At 47.1% G+C, this 23,886-nt stretch overlaps 1 protein-coding gene across 1 annotated transcript in view; it reads left to right on the forward strand.

Annotated features, from left to right (window-relative positions):
- Positions 1 to 23,886, forward strand: part of GRHL2 (grainyhead like transcription factor 2) — a 55,920-nt gene that overhangs the window by 19,391 nt on the left and 12,643 nt on the right. The window contains exons 8-12 of the mRNA XM_054385279.1: positions 573 to 667; positions 15,552 to 15,710; positions 19,823 to 19,910; positions 19,998 to 20,134; positions 22,819 to 22,850. Coding sequence (XP_054241254.1) covers positions 573 to 667; positions 15,552 to 15,710; positions 19,823 to 19,910; positions 19,998 to 20,134; positions 22,819 to 22,850 — 511 coding nt within the window. The remainder of the gene's footprint in view (positions 1 to 572; positions 668 to 15,551; positions 15,711 to 19,822; positions 19,911 to 19,997; positions 20,135 to 22,818; positions 22,851 to 23,886) is intronic.

A 23,886-nucleotide genomic window follows, 5' to 3' on the forward strand; every position in this document is an offset into this window, starting at 1 on the left:
TTTTTCTTTGGTTTTTGGTTTGTTTGTGGGTTTTGTTTGGTTGTTGTTTGGTTGTTTGGTGGGGGGGGTTGTTGTTGTTTGTGTGTGATTAAATGTATATATATATTTGTTTATTAAATAGAGACCCAGCATCCAGTGCATTAATTCCTGGGAAAGTTGAAAGAGCTGATAACTGTTAACCTTTTAGGAAGCTTCTTTGAGAGTCACCGTACTGCCATTTATTTATGTCAAGGTTGGAGAAGTCTCTTCAAATGCTTACAAAACTTCTAGTTAATTTTCTAGTTTGGGCCATTCCTTGGCCCTAGTGCACCCCCTTATTCCCACTGCAGTCCCACTGGTTTTCTGTTTGAGAGCAAGCAGCACTTTGCAAGAACATTAGCTGGGATTTGCCTGCACACCAGACTCAGGCTGCAGTACAACAAGGTTATTAATAACACAACAGAGACAATACAAGAGGTAGTTCTGGTGGGTTAGACAACCCAGCTGAGAAAACAAAGATGTGATAGGGTCTGTGAAAGAGAGAGTTCAAACCCTTCTCATGAGTCCTCTGTTTTGTTTGCCATGTCTTGCAGCTGATTACAAGGAGAGTTTCAATACCATTGGGAACATTGAAGAAATCGCTTTCAACGCTGTGTCCTTCACTTGGGATGTCAATGAGGAGGCAAAGGTGAGGAAGAGCCATGCAGAAGGCATCCTTCTCTGAGTGCCACTTGTCTCCTTCTGAACAAATAATAAGGGTCAGTGGAGGTGAGCTCTGCAAAGCCAGGCCAGCTGTGGTCACCACTGACCCCAGGGGTTCTGGCCACCCTGTGTAAGGGCTGTCGGGGTGAGGTTGCTTTCACACCCCTGTACTGACAGATAGAGACATGCCGAGGGAAGCCTGCAGGGTTCTCATCTTGGGCTTTCTTACCTGTGGCCTCTCAGTGATTTAAAATACACCCAGCCTGAGAAACAGTAGAAGATTTTTTTCCTACTTGCAGTGTCAGTGTAGGACACAAGGTGAATGTTCTCCTTCCCTTTCCCCCCCTTTCTTTTCTCCCCCTTCCTTTTCCCCCACTTCCCCTTCCTTTTCCTCCCATTCCCCTTCCTTCCATATGCAGTGGTCAAGTACCCTCAGATATGGGGGTCTGCATTTGGGGCTGTGCCTGCTGCAGTGAATCTACAACCCAGGAGAGCAGAGCACCTTAAGAAGTTTCTCAGAGCTATCTAAAGGCTGGCAGAGCTTTTCAGCTGCATGGACGACTGTAGGAGAAATGAAAAGCTGCTGCTAATCACAAGGAGTTGGCCCCTGGAAAGCAAACAAGAAAGGAAATAGGCTGTGTACAACAAGGGGAGGGGGGGGTAATGTGGGGCTCCCAGGGATGTGGCAAACACTTTAGCTTAGCAAGCTCCTGATACTGTTTTTGTGTTGAATACAGCATGCCCTGTGTTCAAGTAGTGCCCAGGGTCCCTCAGATGTAGACAGAAGCCCCTGCACTGCTCCCCACTGCACTGCCAACAAAGCAGGAGGGTGATTGCGTGGAGCGAGTGAGCTGCTGCCTGCACGTGCTGGGGTTGGCAGTACCAGGAGCTTCAGCTCTGCACGTTTTAAAGACAGTAGTTCTGCAAACCACTTGGCCTTGGTAAACAGAGTTGTACTTGGCCCAGTTGCTAATGCTGCTGTTTACTCATGCAGTGATTCCGTTCTCAGCACCTCAGATACTCTCCTTACAGGACTGCATTTCAGAATACAGTGCTGTGGTGGCCTCTGCAGACAGAGTAAGTGACCCTTGTGTGCACGTCAGCATTATGCAAGCAAAGTCAGGTTTGGGATCTCCAACATGATGGACTTCCCACGGACCTTTAGAGAAGTTCTGCCAGGACTGGTGCGTGGCAGTCTTGCCCAACAGCAACTCTCATCTCCATTGGCAGGGCTGGCAGTTCTCTAACCCTTGCAGCTGAAAGCCAGGCTTAGCCAGACACCATGCTGACCAAGGAGCAAGAAAGTCACAACCACTAATGCCAGTTGTTAGCTGTTTTGTTTCAGTTTCACACCATTCACATTGCTCTTGCCTTGGGTGCCAGGACACTTAAGAACAAGACTCTGACAGTGATCACAGGAAACAGAACCCAGTAAGGTTTTTAAACAGTGGCTCTCCTGTTGCTGGATTGAAAGCAATGGCAGAGTGAAGTTTGAGAAAGCCACTTGGATTTCTGCAGGAAGCAGTCAATAAAATGCAGATTGACTTGTACACAATTAGTTATCAAATCCCTGATCTCTTAGGAGCTTGAACTGCAGATGTATGGATAAAAGCAGGAGGGTTCATAACATGCTTTGGTCTTAGGCTATCAAGCATGAATCAGGTGGTGCCTGAGAGCCTCTCTCTGCACTGCAGTGTTTCCCTCCCCACACCTGTGTGCAGGTACCCGCATGAGTGCTCCTGGTGCAGAGTCCAGTACAGGAACCAGTTGTGCTGGGGATTCCCACAGGATGCCTCTGTGGTGTTTGAAAGCTGGCGACTCTCAGGCATGTCACTGAGGGCTGTTTTTAATCCAGCAATTACCTCATCCAAGAGAGATGAAGAGTTTCGAGGCTTAATTACAGACTCTCTTAAGCTTTTTGAATGCTCTTTCAGCTGACTCCATCCATTGTTTCTGCTCAATGTTGTTTTGCCTTTTCACCACAATTTCAAGATTAAAACGTAACCTCAGAGGCACAAAGCCCTTTCTCTTCCAAGACAGACAAAAGGGGTACAGAGCAGTTCTTTCTAGGGCCTCTGAGATGTGATTTGTTGAAGTGCTCTGCTGGCCTGGGAAGAAATCAAGAAAACAAACTGGTTGTTGGAAGGGCCCAGGGGAGCGATCCTGAGAAATCAGACAGAATCAGCAGAAGTCACCTAGCCAAGAATCCCCCCAGCCAGATATCCCTGTCTCTCCTGGCAGACTGCATCCTGCATCTGGGAAGGCTTACCTGGAGCTTTAGATTTCTTGCTTTCCTCCTCTTCCTCGAGGGCAGTTGATTTAAAGCCAGATTTCTCCTGCCACATGCAAGTAGAGCAGTACCCTCCTCCTGGAAGCCCTTCAGGGTGAGGGAGTGACAGCCAGATCTGCCTCTATTAGTGAGCCTGCTCAGGCTTTCTAAGGCAGCAACTCAGTTACGTGGAAGAAACAGGCATTCAGAGGGCACAGGCAGAGGCCTCTGTTACTTGAGTAAGTGAAGGGAACTAGGTAGGGTGGTGGCTTCAGCTCCTTGTGTCAGGTCCCTCATCTTCTGACTGCTGCTTGGCAGAACCAGGCAGTGGATTACAGGCAGTAAGGAAAGGTGTTGGCAGCCAGGTAGGTGCTGGCACATGGGTTTTGCTGTGTACAGGAGCTGTGTGCTGTGCAGCCTTGTCCTGCTATATTTAACTGAAGGTGCAGGTCTGAGCCAAGGCCTGCTGAAGCCTGGGGGAGCCTTTCCAGTTATCTAATGAGTTTTGGCCTAGCCCATACAGTAATGGGCTGTTTTCAGTGAGTGAGTGATTTGCAGGATGAGGTTCTTGGGCACTGTGGACTGAAGTGAGCTGTGATTCAAGTGGGCACAGTGAGAAAGTCAAGCTTCTAGAGCAGCACAGTCTCTAGCAGTGATGTATGGTGACAGTCCATGTGTCTTTCACACTGCTACTCAGGGCAGGTTTTGACTAGTGTAAGAATTATTTTGTTCTTATTTTCCTCCTTAAGTTACATCAAATTTCATTTAATGAAATTTGGAAATGAACATTTTATCTACTTTCAAAATGTAAAAGTTGGAGGAAGAGATATTTAAGCTGGGGAATTAGTAGAAGAAATGATGTAGGATTAGGCTGGGCTGCTGCTTTATTCAGGCATGTCCATGTGCAAGAGCACACGCTTGTATTTTCTCTCTCCATGCCAGGCATGCACACTCACCCCTGTGTGCTAAAGAAGAGTTAACCTATGGTACCAAACAGGGCTGCAATTTCAGTGTGCATCTGGGACTGAAGGCAAATGGCATTCCTGTGTAGCTGCCAGGGTGTGGTGTGGGCTGAGGAAGCTTCAAGAGAGGAGAGTAAACATTTGCTGGAGACATTTGTGTTGAAACAAAACAAAAGCCTTGCCTTTGTGTGTGGTTTGTAAGGTAAAGGGCCGGCAGGAGAAACTGTAACCCAGACTTTGAGTGTGTGTGAGGAATGATGGGATTGATATTAGTCATTTGAGACAAGTCATTTAAGCCTCTGTTGTTACAGTCTGGAGGGAGGAATCCTTTTCAAACAGCCCTTTGAAAGAGCCATCAGCCAGGCGTGCAGTCTGTGCACTGCCACTGCTCAGCAAAGCTGCTTTTAGTTTCTGGTTTTGTGCTCTAATGCACTCTTCCCTCCCTTCTGCCCTCGGCTCTTTCTGAAATGATGGGAGCCAGAAATGTAAATAGCAATAAAAGGCTTACATTAGAAGTTTCATAACTGTAGACCTTTAAAATGTATAAGAGAGAGCCTGCAGGAGGAGTCATGTGGTTGGATGAAATGATAAAAAGGGAAATGCATTTCTGAGCCTTGCTCTCTCTTCAGACAGGTAGCTGTGTTTGTGTCTTGGGCATTGCTGGCTGTGCATTGTGAGTGTGTACCAAACAGTCAGTAACTCATGTAGTAACAGCCAGGCTCTGCAGGAGCACCTCCCCTGTTTTAGACGTGCTCTGTAACAAACAGAAGAGCTGTTGTTATCTTAGACCACTTCTGAAACTTTCTCAGGCACCCAATGTCTCTCCAGCTCAGTTTTGCATTGCCAGGGGCATGCCTGAGCTGGAGACCAGATGGGTGGAGCTCTGTCACTGATTGCTCTCCTCTAAGATATGCTGACATTGAAAAAAAGCCATCACTATAACAACTACCCAAAAGTGTTCCTGATAGCAAAACATTGCTAAAATCCAGTTTGTACAGGAAAAAAAAACTAGTTTGTATGAATTTGGGTACAGCCAGTCACACCCACTGAAATGGTTCTGAGTCAAGTGCAGACAGGGCTCTGGTGCCAAAAGCAATGCTTCCTACTGCTGCTGTCACTGCTACTCAACTTTACATTTTCTAGCCATGTAACTCTGCTGTGCAGGAGACTAGATCAAGAAGGATCTTAAATCCAGGTGTGTTTCAAGAGAGGCAGAGCTGGACTTCATCTTCCCATGGCTGCCCATGGCCATGATTTGCCCCTTGCCTTGTTGAAGGTGCTTGCACTATGGACAGGAGCTGCAGAGGAGGGAAAGCTGAGGGCTGTTGCTGCTCAGAGAAGGGTGCATTCCCCCCACCATTGCTTTCGGGAGGCAGAAGTTTCTGGTCAGAGCAGGGACAGAGAGAAGGCAACTGTGCAGATGGTTCCCCAGGTCCTGCTCACCACAGCAGCCTGCTTGCACCTCAGTGTTAAAGCTGGAGCAGATCTTCAGTCATGCAGTGGAAGAAAACCCTAAAAATCAACTCAAGTGGCAGAATGTGCACCTTCCTCCCTTCCCTCTCACACCCTCTTTGCAAATCCATAGTCAGTCTTGTGCCTTCCAGTAAAGCTAACAGGAGATTGTGTGGAGACAGGGAAGTGGCCCCAAAACAGATGGTCTGTGCTCACTGGAATCCACCTGTCTGTCTGCAAGGTGCACACCTCATGTGCATTGCTCCTCAGATCCCGATGTACCACAGTGTCAGGACCAAGGGTACTGAATCTTAGAGCATCAATCCGTTATTCATGCTGAATAATCTGTTACTGCTGTGTGGGGTCTCCTGCAATGATAAAGTCTGTCCTCCTCCGGTCTGTGCCTGGAGGCAGCAGGAGAGGTGGCACACAGTGTATATAGCTGATTAAAGCTGGGACAAGATCTTTTATCATTTCTCAGTCAAGTGTTCAGGAGAAGTAGCTGCATAGACTGCAGATGCAAAGAGTGCACATCCCCTCTTGCTCTGATGTACAGTTTGGAAAATCCCTCTGCAGATGTATGGGATAAAATACAGCAAGAGCAGATCCTAGTTTATGCCAGACCTCCTTCCAGTGCTGCATGCACACACTGAAAAGCATTCCCCTAACATTGCAGAGCAGTCTGAAGGCAAATGAAAATGCAGACTGCCATGCTCAGGGGGTATGTGTCCCCTGATCCACACTTACCTTTGGAGCTGCAGGAGGCCAAGCTGTAATTTAAAACAGAAATAACACTCTCAGCTTCCAAATCAGAGTTTCACCTAGGGCCCTTCCCCACCTCCCTCCTCTGCCTGCAGTTAAAGTTCAACCATTTAATTTGTCAGTGCAGCTCCATGATACAATAAGTGCAGGGCTACACAGGGGCCATGAGCTCAGGCAGGCAGAGGAGCTACTCTGGCTCCATCTGAAAACCCAACTGCATTGTCACCTTCTCCTCTGTACAAACCCAACTGTATTGTCACCTTCTGCCCTGTACAAACCCAACTGCATTGTCACCTTCTCCTCTGTACAAACCCAACTGTATTGTCACCTTCTGCCCTGTACAAACCCAACTGCATTGTCACCTTCTCCTCTGTACAAACCCAACTGTATTGTCACCTTCTGCCCTGTACAAACCCAACTGCATTTTCACCTTCTCCTCTGTACAAACCCAACTGTATTGTCACCTTCTGCCCTGTACAAACCCAACTGCATTTTCACCTTCTCCTCTGTACAAACCCAGCTGTATTGTCACCTTCTACCCTGTACAAACCCAACTGTATTGTCACCTTCTCCTCTGTACAAACCCAACTGCATTGTCACCTTCTCCTCTGTACAAACCCAACTGTATTGTCACCTTCTGCCTGTACAAACCCAACTGCATTGTCACCTTCTCCTCTGTACAAACCCAACTGCATTGTCACCTCCTCTGTACAAACCCAACTGTATTGTCACCTTCTGCCCTGTACAAACCCAACTGTATTGTCACCTTCTCCTCTGTACAAACCCAACTGCATTTTCACCTTCTCCTCAGTACAAACCCAACTGTATTGTCACCTGCTCGTCTGTACAAACCCAACTGTATTGTCACCTTCTGCCTGTACAAACCCAATTGCATTGTCACCTTCTCCTCTGTACAAACCCAACTGTATTGTCACCTTCTACCCTGTACAAACCCAACTGTATTGTCACCTTCTGCCTGTACAAACCCAACTGCATTGTCACCTTCTCCTCTGTACAAACCCAACTGCATTGTCACCTTCTGCCTGTACAAACCCAACTGTATTGTCACCTTCTCCACTGTACAAACCCAACTACATTGTCACCTTCTGCCTGTACAAACCCAACTGTATTGTCACCTTCTCCTCTGTACAAACCCAACTGCGTTGTCACCTTCTCCTCAGTACAAACCCAACTGCATTGTCACCTTCTCCTCTGTACAAACCCAACTGCATTGTCACCTTCTCCTCAGTACAAACCCAACTGTATTGTCACCTTCTGCCTGTACAAACCCAACCCAACTGCATTTTCACCTTCCCCTCTGTACAAACCCAACTGCATTGTCACCTTCTCCTCTGTACAAACCCAACTGCATTTTCACCTTCTCCTCTGTACAAACCCAACTGCATTTTCACCTTCTCCTCTGTACAAACCCAACTGTATTGTCACCTTCTCGTCTGTACAAACCCAACTGTATTGTCACCTTCTGCCTGTACAAACGCAACTGCATTGTCACCTTCTCCTCTGTACAAACCCAACTGCATTGTCACCTTCTCCTCTGTACAAACCCAGCTGTATTGTCACCTTCTGCCCTGTACAAACCCAACTGCATTGTCACCTTCTCCTCTGTACAAACCCAACTGTATTGTCGCCTTCTGCCCTGTACAAACCCAACTGCATTGTCACCTTCTCCTCTGTACAAACCCAACTGCATTGTCACCTTCTCCTCTGTACAAACCCAGCTGTATTGTCACCTTCTGCCCTGTACAAACCCAACTGCATTGTCACCTTCTCCTCTGTACAAACCCAACTGTATTGTCGCCTTCTGCCCTGTACAAACCCAACTGCATTGTCACCTTCTCCTCTGTACAAACCCAACTGTATTGTCGCCTTCTGCCCTGTACAAACCCAACTGCATTGTCACCTTCTCCTCTGTACAAACCCAACTGCATTGTCACCTTCTCCTCTGTACAAACCCAGCTGTATTGTCACCTTCTGCCCTGTACAAACCCAACTGCATTGTCACCTTCTCCTCTGTACAAACCCAACTGCATTGTCACCTTCTGCCCTGTACAAACCCAACTGCATTGTCACCTTCTGCCTGTACAAACCCAACTGCATTGTCACCTTCTCCTCTGTACAAACCCAACTGCATTGTCACCTTCTCCTCTGTACAAACCCAACTGTATTGTCACCTTCTGCCCTGTACAAACCCAACTGCATTGTCACCTTCTCCTCTGTACAAACCCAACTGTATTGTCACCTTCTGCCTGTACAAACCCAACTGCATTGTCACCTTCTCCTCTGTACAAACCCAACTGTATTGTCACCTTCTGCCCTGTACAAACCCAACTGCATTGTCACCTTCTCCTCTGTACAAACCCAACTGCATTGTCACCTTCTGCCCTGTACAAACTGAACTGTATTGTCACCTTCTGCCCTGTACAAACCCAACTGTATTGTCAGCTTCTACCCTGTAAAAACCCAACTGTATTGTCACCTTCTCCTCTGTACAAACCCAACTGCATTGTCACCTTCTCCTCTGTACAAACCCAACTGCATTGTCACCTTCTCCTCTGTACAAACCCAACTGCATTGTCACCTTCTCCTCTGTACAAACCCAACTGCATTGTCACCTTCTCCTCTGTACAAACCCAGCTGTATTGTCACCTTCTGCCCTGTACAAACCCAACTGCATTGTCACCTTCTCCTCTGTACAAACCCAGCTGTATTGTCACCTTCTACCCTGTACAAACCCAACTGCATTGTCACCTTCTGCCCTGTACAAACCCAACTGCATTGTCACCTTCTCCTCTGTACAAACCCAACTGCATTGTCACCTTATGTCCTGTACAAACCCAACTGCATTGTCACATTCTGCCCTGTACAAACCCAACTGCATTGTCACCTTCTCCTCTGTACAAACCCAACTGCATTGTCACCTTCTCCTATGTACAAACCGAACTGCATTGTCACCTTCTCCTCTGTACAAACCCAACTGTATTGTCACCTTCTGCCTGTACAAACCCAACCCAACTGCATTTTCACCTTCCCCTCTGTACAAACCCAACTGTATTGTCACCTTCTACCCTGTACAAACCCAACTGTATTGTCACCTTCTGCCCTGTACAAACCCAACTGTATTGTCACCTTCTGCCCTGTACAAACCCAACTGCATTGTCACCTTCTCCTCTGTACAAACCCAACTGTATTGTCACCTTCTGCCCTGTACAAACCCAAGTGCATTGTCACCTTCTCCTCTGTACAAACCCAACTGCATTGTCACCTTCTCCTATGTACAAACCCAACTGTATTGTCACCTTCTGCCTGTACAAAACCAACCCAACTGCATTTTCACCTTCTCCTCTGTACAAACCCAACTGTATTGTCACCTTCTACCCTGTACAAACCCAACTGTATTGTCACCTTCTGCCCTGTACAAACCCAGCTGTATTGTCACCTTCCTGTCTGTACAAACCCAACTGTATTGTCACCTTCTCCTCTGTACAAACCCAACTGCATTGTCACCTTCTCCTCTGTACAAACCCAACTGTATTGTCACCTTCTGCCTGTACAAACCCAACTGCATTGTCACCTTCTCCTCTGTACAAACCCAACTGCATTGTCACCTTCTGCCCTGTACAAACCCAACTGCATTGTCACCTTCTCCTCTGTACAAACCCAAGTGCATTGTCACCTTCTCCTCTGTAGAAACCCAACTGTATTGTCAGCTTCTACCCTGTAAAAACCCAACTGTATTGTCACCTTCTCCTCTGTACAAACCCAACTGCATTGTCACCTTCTCCTCTGTACAAACCCACCTGCATTGTCACCTTCTCCTCTGTACAAACCCAGCTGTATTGTCACCTTCTCCTCTGTACAAACCCAACTGTATTGTCATCTTCTACCCTGTACAAACCCAACTGTATTGTCACCTTCTGCCCTGTACAAACCCAGCTGTATTGTCACCTTCTTGTCTGTACAAACCCAACTGTATTGTCACCTTCTCCTCTGTAGAAACCCAACTGCATTGTCACCTTCTCCTCTGTACAAACCCAACTGCATTGTCACCTTCTGCCCTGTACAAACCCAACTGCATTGTCACCTTCTCCTATGTACAAACCCAACTCTATTGTCACCTTCTACCCTGTACAAACCCAACTGTATTGTCACCTTCTGCCCTGTACAAACCCAACTGCATTGTCACCTTCTCCTCTGTACAAACCCGACTGTATTGTCACCTTCTCCTCTGTACAAACCCAACTGCATTGTCACCTTCTGCCCTGTACAAACTGAACTGTATTGTCACCTTCTGCCCTGTACAAACCCAACTGCATTGTCACCTTCTCCTCTGTACAAACCCAAGTGCATTGTCACCTTCTCCTCTGTACAAACCCAACTGCATTGTCACCTTCTCCTCTGTACAAACCCAAGTGCATTGTCACCTTCTCCTCTGTACAAACCCAACTGCATTGTCACCTTCTGCCCTGTACAAACCCAACTGCATTGTCACCTTCTCCTCTGTACAAACCCAACTCTATTGTCACCTTCTACCCTGTACAAACCCAACTGTATTGTCACCTTCTGCCCTGTACAAACCCAACTGCATTGTCACCTTCTCCTCTGTACAAACCCACTGTATTGTCACCTTCTCCTCTGTACAAACCCAACTGCATTGTCACCTTCTGCCCTGTACAAACCGAACTGCATTGTCACCTTCTGCCCTGTACAAACCCAACTGTATTGTCACCTTCTCCTCTGTACAAACCCAACTGCATTGTCACCTTCTCCTCTGTACAAACCCAACTGCATTTTCACCTTCTCGTCTGTACAAACCGAACTGCATTGTCACCTTCTCCTCTGTACAAACCCAACTGTATTGTCACCTTCTCCTCTGTACAAACCCAACTGCATTGTCACCTTCTCCTCTGTACAAACCCAACTGCATTGTCACCTTCTCCTCTGTACAAACCCAACTGCATTGTCACCTTCTCCTCTGTACAAACCCAGCTGTATTGTCACCTTCTGCCCTGTACAAACCCAACTGCATTGTCACCTTCTACCCTGTACAAACCCAACTGCATTGTCACCTTCTGCCCTGTACAAACCCAACTGCATTGTCACCTTCTCCTCTGTACAAACCCAACTGCATTGTCACCTTATGTCCTGTACAAACCCAACTGCATTGTCACATTCTGCCCTGTACAAACCCAACTGCATTGTCACCTTCTCCTCAGTACAAACCCAACTGTATTGTCACCTTCTGCCTGTACAAACCCAACCCAACTGCATTTTCACCTTCCCCTCTGTACAAACCCAACTGTATTGTCACCTTCTACCCTGTACAAACCCAACTGTATTGTCACCTTCTCCTCTGTACAAACCCAACTGTATTGTCACCTTCTGCCCTGTACAAACCCAACTGTATTGTCACCTTCTGCCCTGTACAAACCCAACTGTATTGTCACATTCTGCCCTGTACAAACCCAACTGCATTGTCACCTTCTGCCCTGTACAAACCCAACTGTATTGTCACCTTCTGCCTGTACAAACCCAACTGCATTGTCACCTTCTCCTCTGTACAAACCCAACTGTATTGTCACCTTCTGCCCTGTACAAACCCAAGTGCATTGTCACCTTCTCCTCTGTACAAACCCAACTGCATTGTCACCTTCTCCTATGTACAAACCCAACTGTATTGTCACCTTCTGCCCTGTACAAACCCAGCTGTATTGTCACCTTCCTGTCTGTACAAACCCAACTGTATTGTCACCTTCTGCCTGTACAAACCCAACTGCATTGTCACCTTCTCCTCTGTACAAACCCAACTGCATTGTCACCTTCTGCCCTGTACAAACCCAACTGCATTGTCACCTTCTCCTCTGTACAAACCCAAGTGCATTGTCACCTTCTCCTCTGTACAAACCCAACTGTATTGTCACCTTCTACCCTGTAAAAACCCAACTGTATTGTCACCTTCTCCTCTGTACAAACCCAACTGCATTTTCACCTTCTGCCCTGTACAAACCCAACTGCATTGTCACCTTCTCCTCTGTACAAACCCAGCTGTATTGTCACCTTCTCCTCAGTACAAACCCAACTGTATTGTCATCTTCTACCCTGTACAAACCCAACTGTATTGTCACCTTCTGCCCTGTACAAACCCAGCTGTATTGTCACCTTCTTGTCTGTACAAACCCAACTGTATTGTCACCTTCTCCTCTGTAGAAACCCAACTGCATTGTCACCTTCTCCTCTGTACAAACCCAACTGCATTGTCACCTTCTCCTCTGTACAAACCCAACTCTATTGTCACCTTCTGCCTGTACAAACCCAACTGCATTGTCACCTTCTCCTATGTACAAACCCAACTCTATTGTCACCTTCTACCCTGTACAAACCCAACTGTATTGTCACCTTCTGCCCTGTACAAACCCAACTGTATTGTCACCTTCTGCCCTGTACAAACCCAACTGCATTGTCACCTTCTCCTCTGTACAAACCCAACTGTATTGTCACCTTCTGCCTGTACAAACCCAACTGCATTGTCACCTTCTGCCCTGTACAAACCCAACTGCATTGTCACCTTCTCCTCTGTACAAACCCAACTGTATTGTCACCTTCTGCCCTGTACAAACCCAACTGCATTGTCACCTTCTCCTCTGTACAAACCCAACTGTATTGTCACCTTCTCCTCTGTACAAACCCAACTGCATTGTCACCTTCTCCTCTGTACAAACCCAACTGCATTGTCACCTTCTGCCTGTACAAACCCAACTGTATTGTCACCTTCTCCTCTGTACAAACCCAACTGCATTGTCACCTTCTCCTCTGTACAAACCCAACTGTATTGTCACCTTCTGCCCTGTACAAACCCAACTGTATTGTCACCTTCTCCTCTGTACAAACCCAACTGCATTGTCACCTTCTCCTCTGTACAAACCCAACTGTATTGTCACCTTCTGCCCTGTACAAACCCAACTGTATTGTCACCTTCTCCTCTGTACAAACCCAACTGCATTGTCACCTTCTCCTCTGTACAAACCCAACTGCATTGTCACCTTCTGCCCTGTACAAACCCAACTGCATTGTCACCTTCTCCTCTGTACAAACCCAACTGCATTGTCACCTTCTACCCTGTACAAACCCAACTGCATTGTCACCTTCTGCCCTGTGCAAACCCAACTGCATTGTCACCTTCTGCCCTGTGCAAACCCAACTGTATTGTCACCTTCTGCCCTGTACAAACCCAGCTGTAATGTCACCCTCTGCCCTGTGTAAACCCAACTGTAACATCATCCTCTGCCTTAGGCTGATGTGTCCTCATGTACAAACCTGCCTGTAACCTTACCTGCTGCCCTTAGGGTGAGGTATCCCCACAGCAGCCCCCAGACACCTTTCTTTTCTGCTGCTCCTCTGATCAGAATGCTGCAGTTGGGGTTACTTGGCTCTTTGCTTTGGTTGTTTTTCCCCTGGTTACGGCCTGGGGAGAGGTTCCTTCATGCTCTCCCTCTGTTCCCCAGGGTCCTGTTGGTGCCTCCTCTGCCTGTCAAGGTGTGCATGGGGTCTGTTGGAGAGATGCCCCCCAGGTGTCTTGCTGAGCCTGCTGGTGCTGTGGGGGCAGGTTTGACACCTGCTTTAAGGAATACACACAAGCAGTTTGTCTGTCCTTCTCCTCAGTTCACAGTTCTCTTTGAGGGGTGCTTATGCTGCTGTTGTGTTTGGGGTTTGTTTGTTTGAGTTGTTTTTTGTTTTGTTGGTGTGGCTGTTTGTTTGTTTGCTTGTTTTTTAAACTGGGCAAAAGTGCAAAGCCAAGTCAGGTCAGTACCTAACTGTCCCAAATCCCCACAGTGGTGTGAAGAACAGCTGGTATTTAAGTCAGTTTCATCTGTCAGTTTCCTATCAGTGACATTTCAGTTCACAATGCTTGCCTTGCATCAGAATAGTCCTGGGGATGCCTTCTGCCAGGTCCTGTACAACAAAGAGGTGGCAGAGGAGACACACCTTGTTTCAAAGTACCATGGAGATCAGAAGGCAGGAGGTCACTTGTGGCTATCAACAGACATGAGAGGGTGTAGAGAAGAAGCTGGAGATGGGTTCTGAAGCAGAGGCAGGCACCAAGGGTGCTGGCAGGTTGTGTGGATGGAACATGGCAAAGGGGACTTTGGAGATGAGGTAGGGTGTCATTTTATAAATGTTTGAGAAACTCCTTCCCAGCTGCAGAGACAATGAGAGGCACTTTCGAAATTGAAGACAGACAGTGAAGGACCCTTAGAGTGAAGATCAGGAGTATCTGTTGATGGAATGGGGGAAAGGATACTGCTGATGAGAGTGTGGAAAGAATTTGTGAAATAAAACATAGGGTAGGACGTCCTCTGGCCACGCTGAATTTGAGCTGTGAGCCACTGGAACAAGCCAGACCAAAAGGCATCTGGAAAGGACCCCTGCATGATGATCTTGGCATGTTAACAGCACAATTTGTAGAGTGAAATGAGTCAGGGCTAAAGACCTGACATCTGTGGAGACATTCTAGGAGGTTTTATCTTAGATTATCTTTAGTTAGTTCCCACAGACTGAGCAACCATGAGCAGCTGTGAGGTGTGCTCCTAGGACACATCTGGTCTGACTCCTCCAAAAAGAATCCAGCTCGTGCACTCTGAGCTCTGTGGCATGAATCAGTGCACATTACTTTGGGGCAATCAAATGTGACTCCCCTGGTCCAAATCAAAGCATCAGGTACTACATGCCTTAAACCTGTACTGGAGTGAGTGCAGAGGAGGGCAAGGAGGCTGGTGAAGGGCCTGGGGAATAAATCTTACGGAGTGACTGAAGGAGCTGGGGATGGTTAGTTTGAAGAAGAGGAGGCTCAGGGGAGACCTCATTGCTGTCTACAGCTAGGACATTGTGGAGACACTGAAAGGACATTGTGGAGAGGCTAGTGCTGGTCTCTTCTCCCAGATAATTAACGATAGAAGAAGAAGGAATGGCCTCAAGTTGTGACTGGGTAGGTTTAGACTGGACTTTAGGAAAATTTTTTTTCAGGGAGAGAGTGGTCAGACATTGGAATGTGCTGCCCAGGGAGGTGGTGAAGTTGCCAACCCTGTATGTGTTTAAAGGTGGTTTGGATGTGGTGCTTGGGGATATGGTTTAGGGATGAACCTTGTAGGGTGGGGTTCTGGGTTGGACTTGGTGACCCTGAGGGTCTTTTCCAACCTGAATGTTTCTGTGATTCTGTTTCCTTCTGCCCAGTAGGGCAGCAGCTTTGCTGGACTGGGTTCCAGTGTGTGCCTTGGCAGGGGGGAGTGGGCTGGCTTTCCCTTGCTGGGTGGGCAGTGCTACCTGCTTCTCCTTCACCTCTGCTGCCACGTGTTCCCAGAAGTCCGAGAACCGTTTGCGGCGCCTTTGAAAGCAATCTCTCTGGCACACAGATCTTCATCACGGTGAACTGCCTGAGCACGGACTTCTCCTCACAGAAAGGAGTCAAAGGGCTGCCTCTGATGATTCAGATCGACACGTACAGCTACAACAACCGCAGCAACAAGCCCATCCACCGAGCCTACTGCCAGATCAAGGTGTTCTGTGACAAGGTGAGTGCAGAGCACGACTGCCACGGCCAGGGGAGGCACCTTCGTAGCCACTCTATTGGTGCTGTATTTTTGCCCTAAGTAAATCTGTTGTTTTTTCCCTGCAGTCTTGTGTTCCATGCTGGGCTGTCTATATCCCAGATTATCATGTTAGTGCTTTGCAGCCTTTTTGGCCCTGATTTCTCAACTTGGGAGCAGCAGTTGGACTGTTGAAGGACACTGTGTTGTAGGGCATGATACAGGAGTATGAAAACAGTGCTAGAAAGCACAAAGATCTCTGCTTGGAAGCTCAGTACTGCCCATAGGCATGCAAGTGCCGGTCTGATGAGCCCTTCTGGCTCTACCAACCAGGAGAGGTAACATGTAAACTTTGTGGAGAGGTCTGTGATGGAGAAATGTACCTTTCAGAAGGCCTGCTCAGCTCTTGTTTGGGATGCAGTGGAAAGCACTGATTCTCAGTGGTGTAGCTGATGGTTTTTACCTCCTGGCTTGATTGCAAAACATTCTTTTGGAAGCTTCATCTTGCTAGGATTTTCTTATTAAAGGTAAACTGCAAACCCATCAGCCATTCCCATTTTGGAGCTGTATCTTCCTTTTTTGGGCTCACTCCTCCTTTTGCAAAATTTGCTTTTTTTGCAATGGGTTTCCCTACACCAAAAATAGATCCTGCCTTGAAGGGTCTGACAGTCTCCTGTTCAGCTGTCTGCATCGCTGAGCAGAAACAGCTGCTCAGAAAAGTTACCTCAGTGATGGTTCTTGGATGTGAGGCTGACCATGTTTCAGCTGTGTTTAACAGCTGCCAGCCCACAACTTCAACCCTGCTGGGGAGGGCTGATGCCTGGATCAGTCAAGGTTCAGGAAATGAGGAGTCTACACCTATTGAAGTGACTTGGAAATTTATCCAGATTAGTCTATGGCCTTGCAGTGGGAACAGAAAAAGGCCATGCCCCAGGCAGTACTAGCATTAACTTTCAGCTATTCCAGGGCTCTGCTGCTGCTCCTTCCCCTTCTGTCAGCTTTTTCCTTTGCTGCTGTTTTGACAAGGGGCTCTTGAAAGCTAAGCAGGCAGTTTTGCTAGTGGAGCAAGGACTGTAAATGTGTGCACTGAGGTCTTCTTGCACTCAAAATGTCATGCTGCCTGCTGTAGCTTTGCATGTCAAATACTCAGAGATTGGAAGCTGCAGCTGGATGTTAAAAAGCTCAGCAAACACAGAGTAACCAGGCATCTTAGAATCATAGAATTGTTAGGGTTGGAAGGGACCTCAAGGATCATCTACTTCCAGGCCACCTGCCATGGGCAGCTACACCTCTCACTAGATCAGGTTGCTCAGAGCCACATCCAGCCTGGCCTTAAAAGCCTCCAGGGATGAGGCTTCTACCACTTCCCTGGGCAACCTTCACCTACCTGCTTCTGAAAAGCAGTTAGCAAAATCAGAAGTACTGAGGAAAGCGGAAGAAAGCAGAGCACAGCTGGCCAGGTGTGACTTGCACTGCTCAGGCCCAGTCCCACAGGCCAGAGAGCACTGAGGAGGAAGGTGCCTGGTTTGTGACAGCTGTCTGGATCTGAGGAGCTGCACAGCAACCTCCTCCTGCCTTAAGAGCCGAAACGTCTCAGTGAGAAACAGGGAAGAGAAAGTTTCTGTGCCTGCCAGGGTTCTTACAAATGGGTTTTCTGCAGCAATGGTTCCTCTCTAGGACCAGTAGATGTGTTTATATATTAATTTGGTTAAATCACAGGTAAAAGTGCCCAGTTTTTAAGCAAGAGCATTTGCTGATAATGTAATGTCCTCCAGCAGAACACAGCAGAACTGCTGTGGAAAGAGCATCCCTGAAGAAACAGAAGTGCCTTTAGCTCAGTGGTGCACACTGTGTGTGCTGTATGTGCTGCAGTGGTTGCTCAGGCACTTGCTTACATTTAGTGTTAATTTATACATGAACTAGAGAACACCACCAGCTCATGTCCAATGTGTGCTTTGTGACATGAATGTGTGGAATAAAGGCTGCACAGATTATAATTGTGTCCTTGCTCCCTATTCCTTCTGTAGTCTGCTGTCTCTGATTATTTTCCAGTAGGCACCTTCAAAGCAGCTGCCAGAGTGCACAACGTGTCTTCTCAGTGCTGATTCTCCCTTGCAGTCTTTGATCAAGTGCAGATCATCCATATAATTTTATTCCTTAAGTAGGTTGTCAGGGAAACTTGCTGCCAGGCCTATTTATGGTTATCCACTGGAGATGCTGCAGCCACTGTGTGTGGAGGAACTGAGGCTTTGGGTTTCTATTTCTGGGGCTAGCTTTGCTGAAAGAAAGCAGAGGCATTTCACATGGTAAATGCTGTTCTCCCTCCTCTGAAAACTTGTGTGTGGTTTGCAATACCTGCAGCTCCTGCCTTCTTCCCCTCAGTAGGGAGGGAAATGGATTATCACAAGGCATGGAGGAAATGCGTGGAGGAAATGGATTATCACAAGGTACTGAGCAACTCTGATCTTCAGCTTCAGAGAGTAGAAGGCTGAAGCCCGTGGGCCTCTTGGACCACATGTAGAACACTTTGGCCTTGAACTAGAAACAGGTGTACACATGAATTCCTGCGGGGGTGATCAGGGCTTTGCTAGTCTGGAGGTAGAATGCAGGACAAGCTTAAATGAGTTGAAAACTTGGAAAAAGAAGTATTTAGAATCAGCTGAACTTTATAGGCTGCCTGCACTGTGCCATGTGGGGTACTCCTAGCTCAGAAGCAGTGGTAGGCAGCTCTGTGGGTACTGCAGTTTCTGCACTTGTGAAGTGACTGTGGCATGAACAAGCAGCGGGGGATGGGAATGGCTGCCCTGCTTAGGGCTTGCCTGCACCCAAGGGTCTCTTGCCTTGAATGAATGAAGACAAAGTGGTGAAGCTTTACCAAGTTAACACAGAGGATATAAAAGAAAAATCAACAAAACTGTTCTGTATTGTGTATAAAAGGCTGGATCCTCCTCATTTTCTGCTTCCCTGAGAGGAAACTTGGGCTTTTGTGGCTCGTCTTGGTACCTGTGGGCAGCAAAGCAGGAGCACTGAGCAGCAGGTAGGGCTGTGGCTGCCTGGCAGAGCAGGATGAGGCTCTCAGGGACGTGCCTTCTGCAGGACAGAGGCTGTGCACCAGGTGGCTCCTTTCTGCCACAGAGCAGATGGCCTCTAAAGATACAAATGTAGCCCTAGAACTGCTCGGAGAGGGACACCACTGAACCCCATGGCCTCTGTGGTTGAGGTGGTGACAACTGGATTGGGACCCGGGCCTGGAGGCAATGTCTTCTGTGGGACACCTTCCTCCACCTCTTTCAGTTTGTGCAAATCTATTGATAGATCACAGCCTGCACATCTTTCCTTGCATTCTTTTCCAGCTTACTTCATTGGCTCATGTGAATGTTGCCATCTTGTGTGGATATTTTTGGCTTTCTTTACCTTCCTCCCCCTCCCCTCTTTCTTTTAAAGAAACTTCTAATTTTAATTTGGAAAAGATCTTTAGTTTTGCATGCTGGCTGTCTGACAGCATATGGATTCTCAATACCCTTCCCAGCATGACTGTTCATATTTATAGAGTAAATTAGGAGAACTTCAAAGGAGGTGTTGCTGCTTTTTATGTCAATAGCAAGTTTGATTTTCTAAACTCGAGAGTGTATTTACATAACAGAAGCCTGCAAGTTCCCAGAAGTTGCTGGGGCCCAGCAGGGCAGTGCTCCATCACTCTCCAGTTTCTGTTTTCTCCATGCATGCACAGCACCCTGTTGGTCACAGATGTGCTGGGCTCGGGGTGTCCTTTGTGTAAGCTGTGATGGCATCAGCCATGCTGCAGACTGCACACTGCCTGACATGTCCATCCCAGCTCCTCCCAGGAGCGTGTGGATATATTCTTCTTGCTGTCTCCAGCCCTGGGGGCTGCTGGATGTGCCAGCCTGAGTTTCAGGCACAGGTGATGGATGTGAAGCTGGCACATTCCCAATGATCTGAACAGATTTGTCCATGATAGTATAATCACTTTTAGCATTGCTCATGTATCCATTGCTGTAGTTCCAGGCATTCCAGGGTGTGATGTTCCCAGTGGTTCCTCTTTGGATAATATCTGTGGGTTGTCTCTTTTGCATCAGGGAGCAGAAAGGAAAATCCGAGATGAAGAGAGGAAGCAGAACAGGAAGAAAGGCAAAGGGCAGGCATCCCAAGCCTCGTGTAACAACTGTGAGTAAGAGTGGCCTTTCTGGCTGGGGCTGAGTCCTGCCTGACTTGCCTCCTCCTAACCATGCTACTGTGTGATCCTCCTCACAGCTGAAGGGAAGTTGAGTGCACTCCCTCTGCAAAAAAAGAGTGATATCACCTTCTTCAAAACCATGGCTGACCTGGACTCCCAGCCAGTGCTCTTCATACCAGACGTTCACTTTGGAAACCTGCAACGGACTGGGCAGGTAGGAAATGAGAGTGAGAGGAGCTGGTGCTCACCTGCCACCCAGCTGCTGTGTTCTGAGGAGATTGTAGGAAAGTAGATCATTGTTCTTGGGGGGTGTTTGTTTCAGCTCTTGATAAATGCAGCTCTTGGTGAGTCACTTAAAACACACCCTTGGAAGAGACAGGTGTCCTCCCAAGTTCTGGATGCAAGGAAAGGAGTTTATGCTCCAGTACCAATGGACTAGTTTGTGTTCCTTATGCTTTTGTCATCCTTTGTTTGGAATAAAGAATGGAATGAATAGCCAAGAGACTTTTGAAGCAGAAGGTTGGTCTGTGAGTGCGCACAGAGGTCTGGCTCTGAGCACTGTTTGGCTGTCTGAGATGAAGAGCCACCTCGTGGTGGAGATCCCCCTCCCTCACAACCAAGAGCAAAGATCCAGGTCAATAGTAGACTCAAACTGCACCACCTGTTTTCTGTTAGCATCACCTCAAGATCTGGGAATTCCTTGGAAGAAAGTATTTTCACTCCACACCGTTCAGTGTGGTCAGTCACTATCACCAGGAGCTGTGAGGAAGGCTTTGCATTGCAGCCTTGACTCTTCAGAGTAGCTCTCTTTATTGCTTGGTGGGGGATTGTAAACCTGAGCTGGAGAGTCAACTCTGACAAATTTTTTAACATGAACCTGTTAGTTATTCACATCTCCAGGAGTATAAGGAGACCTTTATTCTGGTGTTTAAAAGGACAAATAGTGGCTGAAGGTATTTGATGTGGATCTTGCTGCAAAGTATTAAAATAATGAAGGTTAAAGGACAGAGTGTTGGGCTTAGCATTTATCTTAAAGCAGTGAGAGCTGTGGTAGAGCAAGGCACAAAGTGCAGACACTGCAACCACAGCTGCCACTGACTCTCCAAAATTGGAATGACACCCACTCACATAGCAGTGCTGGGTGCCTTCTGTCCTTCTGGCTTTCAAACCAGAAGGTGGATTTGTCTGAAAGCAGGAGAGGGTGGAAGCATTCCTTAGCATGTATAACTCTAAGTAAGTTTCTGAAATACCTGGAAGCTCCCCTGGGCAATGTTCAGCCGGTTGTTTGCTGCTTCTGTAGGCTGCAGTGTAGGCATTGTTGCTGTCCTGAGCAATCTGTGTATTCCTTAAGACTGATTTATGATGACCACAATTCATTGGTTTCTAATGTCACATTGTGAAGTGTGGCTACTTTCAGGTCCTGGTTGTGATGGTTTGAAACTGTCTTTTTAATTTTTCCTTGCAAAGTTCAGAACAGAGAAAGTGAAAATTAAATTAAATTAAATTAAAAGTAAATAAGTTACTATTGGGTGTAAGAAAGCAAAATAACGATTATTCTAAACACTTCCATTGGATAGATAGAAATGTTTAAGAACTATTACCCAAAACAAAGTAGGCACTCTGCACATTCTGCGTTCGGCAGCGGGGGCAGTTGCTGGGCTGTCTGGCTGCTGTTTCTTCTTCTCTTCTGGCTGAAGATAACACGTACTGACCTTGGCAGCTAAGTTAACAACTTTCTGCTTAACTAACTCTGCTTCTCTGTCCAGGGGGGAGAGAGAGAGGTCCCTTTGGGAGGGTCCCCTTGGGGGGAAGCAAAGGGAGATCGGTTGTGCTTTTCTGTTGATTGTATATATTTGTGAATGTTGTGAATTTTGTATATTTGTACATATTCATTGCATTTCATGGTAGATTTTAGACTCTGCTTGTAAATACAGCTTTTCATTTGCTTCCAGACTGAGCTAGCCTGGTTATTGTCGGTGGGGGGGGAATTTCAGCTCACACCGACACACTGGTCATTCACTTGAGTCACAGCTTTGCACACACACACCTCTGAGCTGTTTTCCTTGTGCAGGTCCAGAAGTGAAGAGCCCCAGTGAGAGTTGTGCTCTGAGCCTTCCCACCACAACTGCTGGAAAGCTGCCCAAGACTCCTTGCTCTTCCCCAGCAGAGCAGAGGGCTCCACTGCCCTGCTCTTGTCCCATGCTTGCACAGTGCCTCACAGCTGGAATGCTGGATGCTTGGTGATGAGCTGGCAGGCACCTTGTGAGGCTGACTGTTTTGAAAAGCCTTTGACAGCATACTGTGCTTTTATACCGCCTCTGCTGCTGTCAGTTGTGTTTGCTGCAGTTATAAATTCAATCCCAGTAACTGTGAGCTGTTTTTGTTGCATTTACACAAAGCAATGGTCTGGGCTTGAGCTTCTGTCCACAGCCTGTGCAGAACAGCTCAGCTGCACCATCAGCAATTGTATCTCCATTAGGCCTGAAGTTTAATGTTGGTCTTTATAGTTTAATTAGATTTTCATACAGCATTAAATACCTAAGAAAGCTTGTGAGTGTCATGGCTTAAAGCACATTAGGAGTAATTTACATGAGTACTGATCCGATTTAGAGGACTGCAAAATAATTGGTCAATGATACAAACCAGAGGAGAGGGCCACGTCTGTCCAAAGGCTTTGATGTATTTCCTCTGGAGGATATTCAGCAGCAGTTTCTCTAAGCCAGACTTCTTCCAGGTCACAGTTAGCCCCAAGGATGCTTGTGGTTTGTGGAAGGAAAAGGATTTCTAACAGATGAAAAACTGCAATATCTACTCTTTGTCTTTTCTCTCTTTTGAAGTAATTCTGTTAAGCAGGTGTTTGAGTTTTGGGAATAACTGTTTTTTTTTCCACTCTTCTAGGTTTACTACAATACAGATGATGAGAGAGAAGGGTAAGGCTTTTATTATTTCACAAGCTTTGCAGTTAGCAGTTCAAGCTCATAGAAAGCAGACATGAAATTCAAAGTCAGCTAAAACTGATCCCCTTCCTCCCCTTTCTCTCCTGTTTTCCTGTCACTAACGGTAGGTGATCAATATGTGGAACTGGCAGGGGAGGTTCTCTGTATGGTGACTTTGTTTTCCTTCATGTCAACTGGCTGATTTTTCTATCTATTTTTTAATGACATTTCCAAGTAAAGTAGTTTAAAGAGCCATAAACTTCAGTGTAAGGATAATAATAGAGTCCCCTTTACAGGTATCAGGGTCCTCAAATAATTTAGAAAGCAGGGATTTTTTCCTAGAGCACTGAACTTCCTTGCATTCCTGAGAAGCTGTTAGCAGCACAGGTGTGTGCAGGAGGCACAGAGAAAATATCCAAGCACCAGAAGAGAAAGGCAGAAAGAGAATGGGAGATCGTGGGAAGGGGGAAGGCTGGACATGGGACCATGCCTCTGGAGCTTGGGAGGGACTGGAAGGATTGCAGAAATATGATGAAATAAGGGCTGCAGCACACATGGATGGAGTTCAGCCAGGACTGACTGTCATGTGTGTGTGCCCCATGCTTTCTTAAATTGCTTCAATCCCAAGTCAGAACTCTCAAATCTGAAAGTCTGGAGTAAGCCAAACTGCACTCAGGTAAGCCTGCAGATGTGGCCTATGGCTGGGCACCTGCAGCTGCCATGGGCTGAAAACATGAGGCCCTTTCTGTTTCTCTTACCAAGCTGATGCTCTTAAGCTGGAATTCAAGATGAACAAAGGGGTTTATTACCCCAAGAATATTAGCTTCACTTCTTTCCTCTAAGACTAAATGGGGACACAGAGTGCTGCCAGAGCTATGCTGAGGGGAGGGGGCATCTGTAGTGCCTCCAGCTCTCAACTTCCCTGGTGGGGCACCTTGCACCTTCAGGCTGGGTTTGACCCACAGGTTATTCCTCTTCAACTGGCTGGCTTCTAAGGTCTCAGCTTTTAGAAATATTGCTGGTGTTTCCT

Source organism: Indicator indicator, chromosome 12, assembly GCF_027791375.1.
Source record: "Indicator indicator isolate 239-I01 chromosome 12, UM_Iind_1.1, whole genome shotgun sequence".
Taxonomy (NCBI): Eukaryota; Metazoa; Chordata; class Aves; order Piciformes; family Indicatoridae; genus Indicator; species Indicator indicator.